Source organism: Haliotis cracherodii, unplaced genomic scaffold (assembly GCF_022045235.1).
Source record: "Haliotis cracherodii isolate W230 unplaced genomic scaffold, xgHalCrac1.p SCAF_19, whole genome shotgun sequence".
Classification (NCBI taxonomy): domain Eukaryota; kingdom Metazoa; phylum Mollusca; class Gastropoda; order Lepetellida; family Haliotidae; genus Haliotis; species Haliotis cracherodii.
Window position 1 is genome coordinate 5,356,320 of NW_027266274.1, and position 18,441 is coordinate 5,374,760.

General features: G+C 41.6%; 1 protein-coding gene across 2 annotated transcripts in view; it reads right to left on the reverse strand.

The window, feature by feature from the left end:
* Positions 1 to 4,272: 4,272 nt before the first annotated feature.
* LOC139467048 (nuclear pore complex protein Nup160-like) overlaps positions 4,273 to 18,441 on the reverse strand; it is a 38,798-nt gene continuing 24,629 nt past the window's right edge. For both annotated transcript variants that reach the window (XM_071248760.1, XM_071248759.1), the window contains exons 25-36: positions 17,166 to 17,260; positions 16,571 to 16,667; positions 15,140 to 15,245; positions 14,018 to 14,187; positions 12,725 to 12,800; positions 12,080 to 12,190; positions 11,371 to 11,497; positions 10,785 to 10,907; positions 8,648 to 8,789; positions 7,292 to 7,429; positions 6,465 to 6,566; positions 4,273 to 4,593 (exon numbers count right to left, since the gene is read on the reverse strand). In XM_071248760.1, coding sequence (XP_071104861.1) covers positions 4,513 to 4,593; positions 6,465 to 6,566; positions 7,292 to 7,429; positions 8,648 to 8,789; positions 10,785 to 10,907; positions 11,371 to 11,497; positions 12,080 to 12,190; positions 12,725 to 12,800; positions 14,018 to 14,187; positions 15,140 to 15,245; positions 16,571 to 16,667; positions 17,166 to 17,260 — 1,368 coding nt within the window. In that variant the 3' untranslated portion in view covers positions 4,273 to 4,512. The remainder of the gene's footprint in view (positions 4,594 to 6,464; positions 6,567 to 7,291; positions 7,430 to 8,647; positions 8,790 to 10,784; positions 10,908 to 11,370; positions 11,498 to 12,079; positions 12,191 to 12,724; positions 12,801 to 14,017; positions 14,188 to 15,139; positions 15,246 to 16,570; positions 16,668 to 17,165; positions 17,261 to 18,441) is intronic.

Below are 18,441 nucleotides of genomic sequence, written 5' to 3' on the forward strand. Positions count from 1 at the left end.
AGAGTTGTTAACAATAAACAGTTTTCGGTGTTTGAAATTAAGCACCGAGGTCCCAAGATTCAAATACCAGAGATGCACACCTCAGCCATAACAGCTTACAGAATAACAACTAATTTCAATGCATACAATACCTTAACAGCCACATTGTCATACATCAGTCGGCTAACCTTCAAAATTTCTGTGAGGCTCCATTTTTAACAGAGGAAGGTATGTAAATGTAATCTTAAAGGGCAAGTTCACCTTGAACCTTTTTTTCTTGTACTTTTTCCACATTAAAAGTGTTAACATAGAAGTGTCATAGACAAAAATATAAAAAACATCATATTTAATTAACATATTTTTTGCACTAAAACGATTTATATTTTTCACATTTACCAAGTGTTCTATTTCCATAACAAAAACACCATGGCTTATGTCCCTTGCAATATGACGTCATTGGTGCCAATTGATAAACATTATGATGTCATCATGCTTTGTTAGAGCCGCTTCACGTGGTGTAGGTATAGTTTTGTGATTCTAGCATCTCAGATGCCAGGCAGAATTGTGCTATGCTGAGTCACCACTGCGCCGGAGTGTGTCGTAGACCATGTTGTTTTACCGCAAACTGGTCCTTGATATCTTTTGCGTTGAGAATAGACAGGGACCCAGTTGAATTGGCACCAATTACGTCATAATCTAAGGGGGATAACTCAGGCCTGTTTCGCTCGTAAAACGAAGGCCTCATAACGGCATATCACTTTCACGCTATTGTGAGCTTCCTACTTTCACTGTGAAAAAAAATGAGTATATTTTCAAACACAGATACTAACTAATTCTAAAATTGCGTTTTGTTTAGAAAAAGAAAGAAAGTGATTTTTTGTGTGTACACTTCCCCTTTAAGTTGACAAAGTATACACAAAGATCATTAATAATAAGTTATTCATAAAGTTATTTAGTACTAGATATCATCTTCCTGAGGCAATGGAGTCCAGTTTCTAACCCTTGCCGAACTAGGATGGAACTTCATGTCTCGATCATTGCGCCACCAGTGGGATTATGAGTTATGTCCATCCTATTGACCAATCAGATTCCACCTCTCTTTATCACTTGCTTTTGCTTCAAACAAGATGGTGGTGCCCAGTCAAGACAATCTGATTGATACTCAAGATAATTTTTGAAATAAAGTGGGCCCTGCCTTGCTAAGTACATCAAATCACTCGAGCACCTTGATTAAGAACTTGTGAAGGTTTAGAAAACATCTGTCAATGTTCAGTTGATGGTACACATGCCTTGAAAATCTTGCAATTGAACGAAATCTGCATGACATTCACCATGTTTATGAACTGAATGTCAATTTCAGTACACGACTTTGATTGGCCTATGAATAGACTTGTTAGTCCAGCCAAACTGGAACTCCATAACTCCAGCCTAGTTTGGCTAGGGTGGAAACTATACTTTTATAGTTGGTTAACTCCCTGTCTTGGATGCCTTGATATTAAGGTGTGAAACTTAAAGTTATCTTGACATTAGCATACAGTAAAATTCATATTAAGGTAGTAGCATACATTGACTGTTGTATGAACTATGTACTGACAATTGTGACTAGAGTATTGTTGATACATACACACTTTTTTAACCATGTGAGAATGGTACGGTTACTTTTTTGTCAGTTTTAACCTTTTTTAGATCTATCTGGATCCTCACTGGCAGAGATTAACTTGTTGTGTTGCATGGTAGTTGTAATGTTGAACGTCATGTTGATATAAAGGAAGATAACTGATTGTTGAAGTTGAATTGATGATTATTATTTGAGAAAGCTGTGATACAGAATAAAACAATTCAAATTAACTTGCTTCTTTGTTAACCCTGGTATAATGTGTTGAGACTTTAAACACTTGCTATGGACATTGTCCCCACCTTTCAGGCATATGTTTGTACTATTGTTAGTCATAATAGCTGTCATTGGATTGCATGGGAGGACTCAGTGACTTGGTTGATTGTCCCCCGCCGCGCGAAAGCGCGAAGCGGGGGATATAGTATTCACGACCGTTCGTCCGTACGTCCCAGCTGTTTGTTGCCGCCATATCTCAAGAACTAAACACTGGATTGTCTTCATATTTGGAACTATGGTGTATATACAGACTCCGAAGACATCAGTCGGTTTTGGTGACCTTGACCCCATTTTTAAGGCCACAGCAGGCAAATCTGCTTTTGGAGTTGGAAAACGGTGTTGCCGCGATATCTCAAGAACTAATCGCTGGATTGTCTTCATATTTGGAACTATGGTGTATATACAGACTCCGCAGACACCAGTCGGTTTTGGTGACCTTGACCTCATTTTCAAGGTCACAGCAGGCAAATCTGCTTTTGGAGTTGGAAAACGATGTTGCCGCGATATCTCAAGAACTAATCGCAGGATTGTCTTCATATTTGGAACTATGGTGTATATACAGACACAGCAGACACCAGTCGGTTTTGGTGACCTTGACCCCATTTTCAAGGTCACAGCAGGCAAATCTGCTTTTGGAGTTGGAAAACGGTTGCCACGATATCTCAAGAACTAATCGCTGGATTGTCTTCATATTTGGTACTATGGTGTATATACAGGCGGGGGACATTTCGTCACTTTGTGACAAATACTTGTTGTGTATCATCATACCAAGGTACGTGGAATGTTGCTCATGATATTACCCCCTAGTTTGTCTAGCCAGATTATTATTTGCCGGATGCTGTGATATTGCAGGAATAGTGCTGAGGGCATTAAAAAAACCAAAACAAAATACTATTACCATATTTACCATATTAAGCGCACTACTCCAGTAAATGTCCCCTGAACAACTTCTACAACAATCTGAAAGATTCTTATTGAACTAAAAGATGTACACAGCTGTCCATTTTTTGCATGTATTTCAAACTTATTTTTATGGAATATACAGGAATTTTCCGGTGATTATTATTCACAAATGTTTGAATTTCATCAATGTTTTGACAAGTTTGCTCTTTCCCTTCCTTTGTCATCAGTCAACTTCTAAGTAATGCCTATTAAACAATTCACAAGCTCTCTAGCCCAGGGCAAGTACAAATACTCAAATTACCCATTGTTTAACATTACAAGGGCATTTTATCTTTACCGGGGCTAGTAAAGTTTGAGTTTGGTTCAAACCCTGTGGTTGCCCGTTTAACATTGATCTTTATTAGACAAAAAAAGTGTTTTAAATGATATAACTTCATGGCATCAACTAATATGGGAGCACTTGGTATTGTGATTCACTGGTGAAAAAGTTGAAATCAGTAAATAGTGTCAGTCCATAATACTACAGAGGAGAAGACTGAAAAGGGCAAGCCACTCTAAAATGATGTGCGTCCTGGACCCATTTGCCACCATAGCTTTGTTTTGAAACAGATGTTACAGGCTCCATCTCTCTCGTTGCTAGCTTCGCATAGAATTTCTCTTCCTCACAAGATCTACATTCAAACTCGCAGACTCATACAAGTAAGACCTTGATAAATCACAAGACTTCTACATCGTTTTTGTAGTTGGAACACTGTTTCCAGAGTACTAAGATGGGGAGGGAAATCCACTTAAGACGTTCAGGTTGTATTTGAAAAGTCAAAGTCAATTACTGGTGACATCGAAGCCTGTTTCAAGCATGACGGTGTAATTTGACCCATGTCTCTATTTGGAGTTGTGTCATTTGAGCTGGACTCCAAACAAAGCTATTGAGGCGAAAGGTCATAATAAAATGGAAATATGATCTACAGGATAATCGAAGTTGTTTTACAAGTGTTAGGGATTCCAGGTTGAAAATCATTGTGATGAAATCGTGTCTTACAATTGTCCTGTGTGAGGGGATAGCCCAGTAGTACAGGTTCATGCACTGAATTGAAGCTGGCAGACACTCGGTGATCAAGGCATGTCTGGATCTGAACCCACGACCAACACATCTATAACCTAATTTCAGGTTTAGCTTTCGGAACATAAAAAAAAAAACCGTGGGGATTCTGGATTAGAATTGTCTCCAGCAACCTCTGCTTGTCATCATAAACGACGTACTGGAGCAGGTGACCAGGCTAGGTAACTTGGTTGATTGTACCCGTTGGTAATAATTTCAATCACTGGATTATCTGGTCCAGAATATTATTTACAGCTCACTGTCATACGGCTGGTGACAACAACAAACAAACAAATGTTTATGCCTCGGTCTATCCCAAACTGCTGGCAACAAAAATCACATACGAAGACAGTGTATATTTGCAAATATGAAATTTATTTTACAGATGATAATTATACATTGTAGTACGATTGCGTGTTTCATGATATTTTGATTCAGCAATAATGTAAAAATGTTGACATCATGGTCTTCTTGATTCTTTGTATGAAGTCTTGGCATTGTTTCTCGTCACATGATAACATGAAAACTGCTCTACCCATGTTGGATGAGCAGGAAGTCACTTGACACAGGCAGTCACTTAACACAGGCAGTCACTTGACACAGGTACACAGTCACAGATTACACTTTGGGGAGACATTTATCACGTTCTGGAAAGACTTCGGCTGTCTCTTTCCACACGATCTTGATACATTGTGACAGTTAGCTTCAAGTCATCATAAATCTGTAAATGAAGAATGTGAACACAGTGAAAAAAGAAGCCAATGCTGGGAGTTTAAGGCCTTTTTCTGCCGCGAAGAGGATCCGGTTTTCATTTTGACCCAGATTTAAGTTTATTGGCCACAAAATGTACCACAAGCTGGAATATATTGTGCATATAAATTCTCAAACAAGTACCCATCATCTGACAAGCAGATCTTTATAGTTTACTTGCCCAGTTTTATAGGTACTTTTCATTTATTTCTTTGAACAAAAAACAGGGGGGACTGGACATTTATTAGGGAGTGTGGTCTTAAGAACTCCTATATTTTGCCAACACACACCTATTGCATGTGGCAAAAACATTTTTGAATTTATGATTATTGTATTTGAAGAAATAGAATGTCATTTTTACCCCTTAGTCCTTTGTGAAATTTTGAAGTCAACTGATCCCCAAACTAAATTCCTGCTGATTGAGATGTTGAAACATTTTTCTAAACATTTCGTTTTGTTGCATGAAAACAAAATTGGAAATAAGACTGAACAAAATGAAAACATTGACTGTCATATGCATGCAAATGATTATAATTATTTGTGCATATTATTTACACTTCCATACCTGTTACGCAAGATCTGGACTCTGAGCATACATAATATCCCACAAATTATGTCTAATGACTTCTGATTTCATATGTTATTTTTAGGGAAACAAATACGGTCCTTCGAAATAGTTCTGCCTTTCAGTCTTGGTGTCATGAACTTCATGTAGTATTGCCCTAGGAAACAATAGGAGCCAGGGACGTGTCATCTACTTAAGATTTTTGTCAGGGACACATTTTGACAGGATTTGATGTTACAGGTGAAGATTAATCTGATGTGTTATAGAAATTTTACGTACATAGAAGATTACTACATGGGTGTCTGTCAGATATCTTACGAGTAGTTTCAAACAGTATTTAACAAGTAAAGTTAGATACGTTTCGAAACGAGTTATAAGATAAATGGTATCTGACGGACACAAGTGCAGTAATCTGCTTCTTACCCTAAATCGCACCATTTTAGGACTATTTTGTCTATTCACATGATCACAGTGGCACAATGATACGTATCATAACAGACATTTGTGATGTCATTCAGCCTACTGCTTACCTACTACCCATACCTAGTTTGATCCTAAACAATAATAGTTTCCACCACATCTCTGGATAATCAAGCAATAATGATGATAATGCCAACTAGACATGACCAAATAACATTTATCAACACTCTAAAATCATAAAGTTTTGACACAGACATAATTGAATTCTACGAGTAATGAGTAAACTACCCAAAAGTAGGTGGTCTTAATTTGACCACAGAACATCACCATGGAGTAGCCAATCACGGAATTCAATCTCCCACATATGTTCAATCTCATTAAAATCAGATCTTAGTTTTCTCGACCGCTAAACAAAGATCTGAGGACATCCCATTACAGGTCACGTCAGAACGAACTTTTGTTAATTTTGACCGACCAATGACATGACTGACAAGAAATCAACATTAGCCAATCAGAAGGCAGCTTTCTTGAGCTTTACGACACTGGTTTCAAACTGTCGACTACTTTCAAGACATATTTTGACGTATTCTCGATTGAAAATGTTAAAACTGATAAGAACATTCTGGAATGGCTTATAGATGGCCTGATTGGTTGGATGGAAGGTTGTTCTGACGTGACCCGTAATGGGATGTCCTCAGATCTTTGTTTAGCGATAGGGAGTACTAAGATCTGATTTTAATGAGATTGACATATCTTTGACACCAGTTATCTTAAATGACTTTCTCACCCAACTGTGTGTAAGAAAACCCTATCTCAGCCACACATAGAGACGCAGATGTGAGTGTAGACATACTGACCTTCTTGTATGTTATTTGCTCCTTGTGATCATGCAGTGCAGCCAGGAGTTGGTCGATACTGACGTACGGCAACCACACACACTGGGCATTCAGTCGACAACCCTGAAGTCAAACAAAATCGATTAGCTTCATTCAAGTTTATTTCTCACTTAAGATCAATTGACCCTTGTTTCCAGAAGAAACTAGTTTCGTGGTCAGCTAAGTGCCAAAATGTACAGACATCCCACAGCTAAGAACAAAACCTGAATAATGATAGGATGACGTGAGTGAGTTTGGTTTGACGCCTTTGAATGGTGTTTAAGTTACATCACAGTGTATCAGCTTCACTTGGGAGGAAGGACTAAGTGATGTAGGTCTTGGATGTTTACCATATATAGATTGTATAGATTCGAACCCACAATCATAGGTTTCTGGCATGCCCAAGGGACAACTCTGCACAGCCAATGGCAGTGCCTTGGACGACTTGGCCACCCGTGCCCCCTCTCCCTATATGAGCAGTGTTAACCCATATTCTACATTCTGTAGACACTAAGTAGGTGCTTATTACTTGTGTGTGCAGAAAGAACATGCTATAAATAGGGAACTAAGTGGTATTATACTATCTACTTGTCTCACTGACAAGCCTACATTACCATTTCCAAAATAAAAACAATTGTGTTCACCACAAAATTTAATGTGCATAAGATATGTCAAACTGCAGGTCCGTAAGTTGTAATAAGTAAACGAGACAAGCTTAACACAAAGTAACATATCAGATAATTTTTAAGAACAAACAAATTAATCCATGTCTTTTTTCTGGAAGCTGAGTAATAACACGCGTGGCTCACCTTGAGACTGAACATGATCCGGTCGACTCCTGACAGTGTGTCGGTCACTGCGTGGATGTACTCGGTGGCCAGGGCTGCAGCCTCCTCCAGGAGGTCGTAGTTGATGTAGACTCGCAGCAGCTCCGCACAGTTCAACTCCTACACGCAGCAAATATTCACAATTTTACCAGAACTGATAGGTTTGTACTAAATATTGTCATACAGCTTCTTTTACGTACATATGTTTACAAAATATGCATAAAGATAAATGTAAGATATATACATAAAGAAAAATAAATTCACCAACTAGGCATGTCCAGTCTGAGCATGTATATTGGCTAAATAACTAAAATGGTCCATCAGGTAAATCAATGGTGACGAAGCAATCAGTTTAATTTGAATACTGATTTCATAACTGTTTATCAAAACAGGATTGCATTTGCAAAGGGAGGCAACTGTAATTTTTTCTCAAAATCCGGACAAAAAAGCAAATGTCAGAAAAGGCAAGGCAGGCTGAAAAAAGATCAGGGCGCAAAACAAAAAGGTCAGGGCGTAAAATAAGGTAGGGTAACACTAACATATCAATAGATAGACCCAACTTTAAGCACATGATATTTAATGGTAACCCAGTGGTTATACCACCTTTTTATTGAACCACTGGAACAATTGCATACAACTGTATGCTCGTAATAAAAGTAAGAGAGACACGGCCAGAGTTAAAGGGTGGCAGTCAACTAAAGTCACACTTCATGGTCAATGCCCACCAGTGTCCACTATATAAAGGCTCTATCTTCAGTAAGACTTATGGACGATGGTGTTGTAAAGACAGTTAGGTGACTTTGATAGGCCAAAAGACCGTAGTTACAGAGTGGTAGTCAACGCTCTCCCCCTGTCACCGTCTATGGTTGATGCCAACTGTTTTTCAATTTCAACGAAAGAATCCATACACAAAATACAAAAATTCCTTTGATGGTAGTCCTTTTTGGGTGTAGATGCCATCACGCTCAGGAATATGGTGTATAAAAGATCCACAACAATTATAAAGACTGCCCTTTTAATAATTATTTACATTCAGAAAAGGCTAGTAAGTTCGTTTTTGACATACAGAAATGGGATATGTTGGTCTGAATGCTTGGCTCTTTTTTTGACAAGATTTTAGAAGCCTAGACACTGATAGGCTGATTAGAAAGTGATAAGATTTTCACACAGAGAGATACACCGTATCGGAGTAAATGATTGATTTTAATCTGATAATCTGTCCCTTCTGAGACAACGAGTTGTTGATGAGTGAGTAAATGAATGAAGGAAAGATGCCACCCAGGTGTCAGAAGTATCCAGATTATTTAGTGTCAGCATGCGGCTGACTTTGCTTCCTACCTTGTATGAGTTAATAAACCAGGTGGGCAGGGAGAAGCCATGAGACAGTAGCTTCTCAGACACACATCTGTGGTAGCGGGCGGTGCTGTCCTCGTAGCTGTTCAGGTAACACTGGAGCAGGGTCCAGGCCTGGTCTGCTGCACTGTAACATACAGGAGTGAGGAGGTTGAGGTAGTGAGGAGGTCGAGGTTTGAGGAGGTCGAGGTAGTGAGAAGGTTGAGGTAGTGAGGAGGTCGAGGTGTGAGGAGGTCGAATTAGTGAGGAGGTTGAGGTAGTGAGAAGGTTGAGGTAGTGAGGAGGTCGAGGTGTGAGGAGGTCGTATTAGTGAGGAGGTTGAGGTGTGAGGAAGTCGAAGAAGTGAGAAGGTGAGTGAGTGAGTGAGTATGTTTTACGCCGCTTTTAGCAATATTCCAGCAATATCACGGCGGGGGACACCAGAATGGGCTTCACACATTGTACCCATGTCGGGAATCGAACCCGGGTCTTCGGCGTGACGAGCGAACGCTTTAACCACTAGGCTACCCGACCGCCCCAAGTGAGAAGGTCGAGGTAGTGGGTGAGGTAGTGAGGAGGTCGAGGTGTGAGGTTGAGGTAGTGAGGAGGTTGAAGTATTGAGGAGGTCAGGATAGTGAGGAGTCGAGGTGTGAGGAGGTCGAAGTAGTGAGGTCGAGGTAGTGTGGAGGTCGAGATGTGAGGAGGTCAAGGTAGTAAGAAGGTCGAGGTGTGAGGTCGACGTAGTGAGGACATTGAGGTGTGAGGAGGTCGAGGTAGTGAGGAGGTCGAGGTGTGAGGAGGTCGAGGTGTGAGGTTGAGGTAGTGAGGAGGTTGAAGTATTGAGGAGGTCAGGATAGTGAGGAGTCGAGGTGTGAGGAGGTCGAAGTAGTGAGGTCGAGGTAGTGTGGAGGTCGAGGTGTGAGGAGGTCAAGGTAGTAAGAAGGTCGAGGTGTGAGGTCAAGGTAGTGAGGACATTGAGGTGTGAGGAGGTCGAGGTAGTGAGGAGGTCGAGGTATTGAGGAGGTCAAGGTAGTGAGGAGGTTGAAGTATTGAGGAGGTCAGGATAGTGAGGAGTCGAGGTGTGAGGAGGTCGAAGTAGTGAGGTCGAGGTAGTGTGGAGGTCGAGGTGTGAGGAGGTCAAGGTAGTAAGAAGGTCGAGGTGTGAGGTCGACGTAGTGAGGACATTGAGGTGTGAGGAGGTCGAGGTAGTGAGGAGGTCCAGGTAGTGAGGAGGTCGAGGTGTGAGGAGGTCAAGGTAGTAAGAAGGTCAAGGTGTGAGGTCAAGGTAGTGAGGACATTGAGGTGTGAGGAGGTCGAGGTAGTGAGGAGGTCGAGGTATTGAGGAGGTCAAGGTAGTGAGGAGGTCGAGGTATTGAGGAGGTCGAGGTGTGAGGAGGTCGAGATAGTGAGGAGGCTGAGTGGAGAGGAGATCAAGGTGTGAGGAGATGGAACAGAGTGAGGAGATTGAATTGAGAGTGAGTGAGTGAGTGAGTATGGTTTTACGCCGCTTTTAGCAATACTCCAGCAATATCACGGTGGGGGACACCAGAAATGGACTTCACACATTGTACCCATGTCGGGTATGACTGAAGTGAGAGAGGAGATTGAGGTGAGTAAGAAGATCGAGTGGAACGGCGGGATTGAAGTGAGTGAGGAGATCAAGGTAAGAGATCAATGGGGCTGAGGAGATGGAGCAGATCATGAGGAGTGTTGAGATTGAATACAGTGAGCAAGTAATAACTGTTTTACACCAAATAGAGTGAAGTGGATTACAATGCAGGGGTATGGAGTCGAATGAAGTGGGCCTATAGAGGAGAGTAGAGGGTTCTATGAAGCTGTAACAGACACGCTTGGTGAGAAGATATCATAGATGCCATCTAACATACAGCCTTAACTCCCGTTGGCTTTCTTAACGTGATGAAGAATAGCACTTGCCACCATTGTTAAAACTAATTCAGCTCAAAACAATCCGACATAAATTACCTGTTGTGTCCAAAATTCAAACCAGATGATGAACAACTTTTATTTACCTGGTACACTGTGGAAAACTCCTTATATAGGTTATTGCCTCAAAATGAATTCCTATTTTGGAGTATATTAGTACATAGCTCGACCACATTGATCTGTGTATGAGCAGACCCACCTTTTGTCTCTCTGCACGGACCCAGCATTGAAATGGTTCTCCTGCAACCAGTCCCACGCCTCCGACGTCTGGTCGTTGTCTCCGATCATGAAGTAGTTGCTTCCCTTGGCCAGATGCACACATCTTCCAGGATGAAACACAATACATTAGGCAAACAAGCACACACAAACTTTCATCCAAATCATTATTTGTTTTCAGCTTAAGATAGCTGAATCAGTTAGTATTTTCATTATTGTTCCCCATATTGTCATTTGAAGGCTTTTTTAAGCCACAGTTCAATTCAGATTTACCCTAAAAAAAACAATTATGACACAAGTGCCACCACAGGTGCAGGTAAAAGTAGGGATGTATTTTTTCACAAGTTAACATAAATATGCTAGACACATGCAAGTAGTAATGTTGCAGAAGTTACCCTTGTATGTTTTGTCTAAAACTTCTAAATGTTGTGTATCCCCCCCATGGGGATGCAGACCTCTTCCCAACATCATATGCAAATGATTAGGTTCTGTTACAGTTATTCGTAGTCTGTGTCTATAACACTAGATATAAGAGCCGGATCTCTAATAGTGTAGTCTTAAAGTCCCACCTGAGTGCCAGATTCTCGAAGACAGTGTTGAGTGTGAGGTTGAAGTACTTGGCAACAATAATGGCTCGGTCAAACAGCCCGGTGTTCACTAGGAGCCCCACCATCTCGTCGGGGCCTGGCGTCGGACCTGTGCCAGAGAGGAAGTTGGTCAGTTTTTACGCAGCTTCACATTGCTACAGCAGTGCCAGCAGTGAGTGAGTGAGTGAATGTCAGCAGCCTGAATAAAGTCAAGTCTGGACCAGACAAACCAGTGACTGAAATCATGTGCAAGGCTCAACTGATATACACAGACATGCAATCAGTCAAGTCACAGTGCCTGACCAACCAATCCTCTTCTGTCAGGATGGGATTCCCAACAGAGTAGAACTATCATAGTCATGGGTCGCAAATGATGGGCCGCAACTGGACCCTTGTCAGGGCAACTTAATTATTGAAACTCCTTACATCAGAGCAGAACAATAGTTCCATGAAACGGTGCTCTGGTTACACTGAAAACTTAATTATTGCAACTCCTTCAGTCAGAACAGAAAAAATGTCCCGTGAAATGGGGCTCAGGGCCCCGTTCCACAGAGCGATCTTAGCGCTAAGATGATCGTAACTACCATACTTTAACATAGGCTTAAGACAATCATAGCACTAAGATCCCTTTGTGGAACGGGCCCCAGGTAAATAATGATAAGTGAATTTAAATCCAGCTGATTGTACCCACCTGATGCAAGAGAGGGATCTGGGTTTCTGCGGATGAGGCGGAGGCGGGCATCCACTAAGATGTATTCCTTCTCAATGTCCACCAGCTCCAGAATCTCCATCTTCCGCGTCACTGTCACAACATGAAACACACATAAAAATACCTACTCTGTACTTCATAATACTTCTCCAACAGTTGCAGGACTAGGTTTAAAAAGAAAAAAACAAAACAAGACTTACTTTATTTTGAAATTAAATATCTTCTTCAGTTGTTTGTTGTTTAGATCCTCACTCAGCAATATTCCAGCGATATGTCTGGACCAGACAATCCAGTGATTGACATTATGAGCTTCGATTCACGCAATTGGGATTGATGACATGCATCAACCGAGTCAGCGAGCCTGTCCACCCGATCCTGTTTGTCGCCTCTTATGACAAGCATAGTGGCCTCTTACGGCAAGTAAGTGTTGCTGAAGACCTATTCTAACCCGGATCTTCATGGGTCTATCGGTATTGAGTACATTGAAATGACATAGGATTTGTGTAAGTAGTCATCTGTTTGGCACCATTTGTTGTCAGCGTGTGATGTTATTTATGTTGACAAAGAATATAACGAAGTACCAAGTGGCCACCTTGGAAATCGAACTGTGGGCTGGTAAATACTCACAACTGTGTGCCTCCTTCTCTGCCCCGTCCAGGCCATGTTTTGGGGAGATACCTGGCTCATCCTCCTCATCAGACACCTGCAGACAGAAGATGCTCCTGGTCACAAACACTGATCACCTGCACAACACTATGAGAAGAGTGATCCATGTTTTGCAAAAACACACACTTAAGTGTAACGACCAGCCAAAACATTAGCAGTTGATATTCCAACTGTGCGATCTGATACCAGGGCTCAGAACTTGATCAAACTTGCACCAGGTGCATGTTGACATGAAAACTAAGTTGCACCAAACAAAACCAGGATGCACCCTGGGCCCCGTTCCACAAATCGATCTTAGCGCTAAGATGATCGTAACTCCCATACCTTAAAACAGACCTATGGCAGTCTTAGCGCTATGATCGCTTTGTGGAAAGGGGCTCTGGTCCCATAAACTGATAATAAAACATAGGTCCGTTTGCTACCAGTAATACGTAAATTAATGATGCCCTGCTTAAACTAATTTTGTTAACATGCTCTACTAGACATAAATATTAGGTTGCATTTTTCAATACTAGGTGGCACTGGCGCATGTCTTGACTTATATAGCTACATCGAGCCCTAGCTATTTGATATGTATGTTGAATGTAAGCTTCAAACTTGATGTTTCTGTCATCTCTGTGACTTGTGTATTTTTTTCACTAAGTGTGTGACATGATCGATACTTGGATAAGGATGTAAACAATTTGTTATCCACTGATGCACTGATGTATCATCCCTAGGGCTAGGACGAGTCCAAATTAACTACCCAGGTACCCAACCCCATATTACCCAATCCTACCTGGATACCTGCTGTAGGTCTCGAGAGTTGGGTACAAAATTTCTGATTGGGTATTGTTTTACTGTAACCCTGGCAAAAAGTATTTACATACACCTATAAAACGATCTGGTCATGCATACACTGAAGTTGACTGAAGCTCAAAACCACATATTCAGAAGGAATTAGCGACTTCTAGGTAATCATGGAGTTATAGTATGGATTTTCTCTCATTAAACAATATCTCACGTGACTAACCTCGGGTCTGGGTAGTCTTGTGGGTACCTGGGTCCTACTCAGTTCCGATCCGACCCGAGTACCCGTCCCAGCCCTAATCGTCACACCACCAGCAGATTACTTGCATTTTTCAAATAATCTTCACATAGACATGTATGTAAGGAAGTGTAGTAAGCATGGAGCAAAAACACAAACACACAACTAACCATCTCACAGCCTGTAAAAGGTTTGGTATCAAAGGAGGGCGAGAAGTCACAGCTCACCTCGCTGTACTTGGACATAGACACGGGCTTGACAATCCAGGCATACTCTGCTCGGACCAGCCGGAGGGCGTTGAGAGCAGCAAGGTAGCACTGAGCCTGTCTCTGGAGCCCCTTGAGGCCCGGCAGCTCCCGGCCCAGTCGCATCCCGTGCTCGTACATCACATGCCCAGCTGTAACACAGGACGAGTAGGTTATCAGGGAGACAGGAGGAGGTTCGTCATTCAACAAGGCTCTGGTGTCATGTCTACCCTAAAACACACTCCATACAAACACTATGGTGTCATGTCCACCCTGAAACACTCTCCATACAAACACTATGGTGTCATGTCCACCCTGAAACACTCTCCATACAAACACTATGGTGTCACGTCTACCCTAAAACACATGCCACACAAACACTATGGTGTCATGTCCACCTAATAACTCTCTCCATACAAACACTATGGAGTCACATCTACCCTGAAACAGTCTCCATACAAACACTATCCAGGACCACTTGAGGTCTCATGTCCATCCAATAACTATCTCCACAGAGTCTTCTTTATGTCAGTCAAAGGCTACAATTTCTCTTACTTGCAGGAAATTAACAAGTCAATAACGTAATAATATATGTCTATTTCGTTACGAGATTTTGATTGGTTTATGCATAGACTCGTTAGTCCAGCCAAAATGTAACTCCAAAATACCAGCCTAGTTTGGCAAGGGTGGAAACTGGACTTTTATGGTCAGTTACCGTATTCAACGTTATAAGCGCCCAGGGCAGTCTCAAAATTAAAAATAGGGGGCTCTTATTAGAAAGATATTAGAGTTGAAAGATAAATTTCGTGGTCTATGCTGACAGCCTGAAATGTTTATGTACGACAGATATATTTTTCCTGAATTTAATTGCCCATAATTAAGGGTGCATATAACACACGAGTGCGTATTATTCGCGACAAAAATAAGTCTCATGTACATTGATCAATCGGAAGGGGTGCCAATTGGGATTGTTCACTAGCCAATATATTAGCAAATATCGCAGTGGGAGCTTATTAGAGCGGGGCTCTTATTACGTTGAATACGGTAACTCCTTGCCCCATGAAGATGGACAGAGCTAGGAACAGCCTGTGACTGCAGGATTACCTTTCCTGAAGTTGTTCCTGTAGATGTGGAAGGAGTAGAGGAGGTTGTAGTAGTTGTGGGTGGCGAGGTCAACTGACCGTGCCCGGCTCTCCAGGATATTCACAACCTGAGAACACACATAAATCAGGGGACTTCTCTGGAAATCTAGCATCTTGTTTAGAATCTTCATAAATGAAACAGCAAGAATGAACATGTCCCGTCTTTAGTACCTTTAGTAAATGTTCGCTTGTGTTCATTTGAAGTGTAATCTGTCCTAAGACTGAATAGCCTGCAGCAGCCTTTTCAAGCCTGTATGCACCTAGGAGTCACATTGTATCTCAGTATCACAGCACGTCATCTTGAAGTGGGAGCTATCATAGGGAACCACAACTAGGTGGACACGACAACCAAGGACCATAATCATAGACAATCTATTATTCTTATTACGATCAGATCCTGGGATGGGTAAGGGACACAACTCAGTACAAGGGACCATCGTGCCTTTGACCCACTTATCAGGGTTGATAATGACAATAAGGTGAGGTGAAATGGGGTTTAACATCGCGTCAAAGATTATTGCACTTATATAGCGACGTGCATGCGTGTGTGTGTGTGTGTGTGTGTGTGTGTGTGTGTGTGTGTGTGTGTGTGTGTGTGTGTGTGTGTGTGTGTGTGTGTGTGTGTGTGGCTGCTTGTACTAGTCCAGTCTGAGGGTGATTTGCAGTGCTAGCTCACTGAGATACCATGCCGCAGTTAAACATGAATACCCCACTCAGACACAGTACACTGACTCCGAGACGACCAGTCCTTGTTTTAGCCCCTTAATGCCGAACGCCAGACAGGGTAGCAACAAGTACCATCTTTTCACGTCTTTTGGTATGATGCAGCCGGGGATCGAACTCCGCACCTTACGCTTTCCGAGCGGACACTCTACCACTAGACCACGGAGGCAGTCGAGAATGACCATGATCTCAGCAGTATGGTCTCATAAGAAAATGTTCATGTTTTTGTGTAACGGCAGTTGTGGCATTGTTGCCTTTGTGGGCATATGAAGCTGCTTCAGGCAATAATAAATTAATTGCTAGATTATCATCCCCACCCGACTCACGAATTACCCAAAGACAAATTGTTTATAACGACATCAGTTGTCAAACGGCCATTTCATGTTTACAGCATGCCATAAATTGGTCTACAACCTAGGTGTGTGCTGCCTATCGTCTGCATGCTGTCAGCTGTCAAGATGGTGCTCGCTATTTTGAAAATACGAGAGGGTGTGCAAACCAGTAAGACTGGTATGCCTGTTCTTTACCAGAGTCTATGACTCTTCATATGGAAATCTTCAACAAGTCTGCTCCCAACTTTTGAAAAAGAGGTGGATGATAATACAGCAATTATAATTTACTATGGCCTAACAATGAACCAAGTGCTACATTGTGGCCCTCCCAGACTTACCTCGTCCTGCAGGTCGATGTAGGGGAACTCAACAAGGGCCTGCAGATCTCCCCTCTCACACAGGACGACCAGCAACTGCCGCAAGCAGTCCTTCCGTCTGTTGAAGTTAACGAATATTGTCATGTTATTTGAAACTGGCCATGTAAGATCCGGGTTAGAATCTTAAAAAAAACCCATGCATGTCATAAAAGGCAACTAACAGCATAGAGTGGTCAGGCTTGCTGACTTGGTTGATGCATGTTATCGTGTGGATTGATACAGATCACCTACATATAGGCTTGAATATTGCTGAGTGTGGCGTTAAACAACAAAACAAACATAAAAATATTTACAATATTTCCAAAAAAGTGACAGACAAATTGGGAAAAAACATTATCTTGCACCACATGAAGTAATAGGAACACGTCCCAATACCTTCACATTGCAGGAGCCAAAGGATAACTTTGATGTGGAAGCAAGCTACAGAACTTCATACTTCAAGTACATGTATCATGGTAAGCGCATGATTTGTATAGGGATCTGTAACTTACCACAGAGTCACCAGCATGTAGAAAGTATGACATGACCGTCATTAAGCTAACAGTTCATCTCTCACCTGGATGGCTCTGGGTTGGCGATCATGGCTTCGTAAGCATCCTCGTTGTGACCCAGCTCCAGATGATACTTGAACACTTTGGACCATAATGTTGCCTGGAGAGAGAAAAATGTTCAGTCACCATGGTTACATGCACTTAAACCTATAATACCTACCTAATATCGGACCAGTGTTTGTGATTGATTGGCATAGAAGTTGGGTAACATGCTTCATGAAGTACTAGCATCTGCCCCGATACTGTTGCAACAAATTTATCTTACCGACATGTTTTCCTTTGCTATTGTGAAAGAATTAATACAAATTCATAATTGATAGAAAACAGCTGTTCGACTGAGCTGAGGTTAACTTGTGCTATGTCACATGACTTTCATTGAATCGGAAAAAGCGTGTGGCTTTCTGCTTCAAGGCAGGATAAATAGAGAATACTACACTCATTCTCGTTAGATACCATTTTTACAACGAGTGGACTTTCTATGGTATCTGACTGACCGAAAGTGTGGTGTTTTATTTCTTACCCACCTTAAATATATATTTAAGTGAAAATACATAACTTTTGTTCGTTGACAGACCACACTGAAACCAATTGCAAAGTCTGGTTGTGCATGAATATTGATATATGCCCAAATATGGGCATTGTTGACATTTCTATGCATATACATTAACAACATGCTCTTGCTGCTGTGTTTGCAAACATAACAGCACCGATGCTCAAGATCCTTTTGATCTTATGGTAATTCAAGCGCATTGTTGTTAGTACGCAGGACACCTTTAAGAAAATTTTAAAAGTCAAATTAGCGCTGCGACAAACGGTCGGTCACCTGCAATGATGGGGTCCTGGCTGGCAATCAAAATGGTTCGGTTTTCTTGATCTATCAGCTGAATTTAAATCCTGTCCGTACCATTTGGAAGAGGGAAATCAGAGTGTTCGCCAAAAATATTCATGTTAACTATACTGAAGAAGGGAAAATCAACTCAAGCCTGCTTGCATGTCAGTGACAGCTTCGAACTAAGGGCAAGGTCACCACCGGAATAAGATAAGACAACCGTGATCTACTCACAGTGTTTTACGCTAGAGATAGGGACTGTTATTGTTCACATTTGGGATGTTTTAGGCCACATAATCAGAAGTAAGGCACACTTGTACGGAGTTTTCAAATGATTTGTATAGGAAATGTTCACTTTTTGGGATCTGGTCGTGCAGTCGTGTATGTTCATTCATGAACCAACACCTTTGGAGGCAACGTCACAAAATAGGCTTCGAATGGCGACACTGATG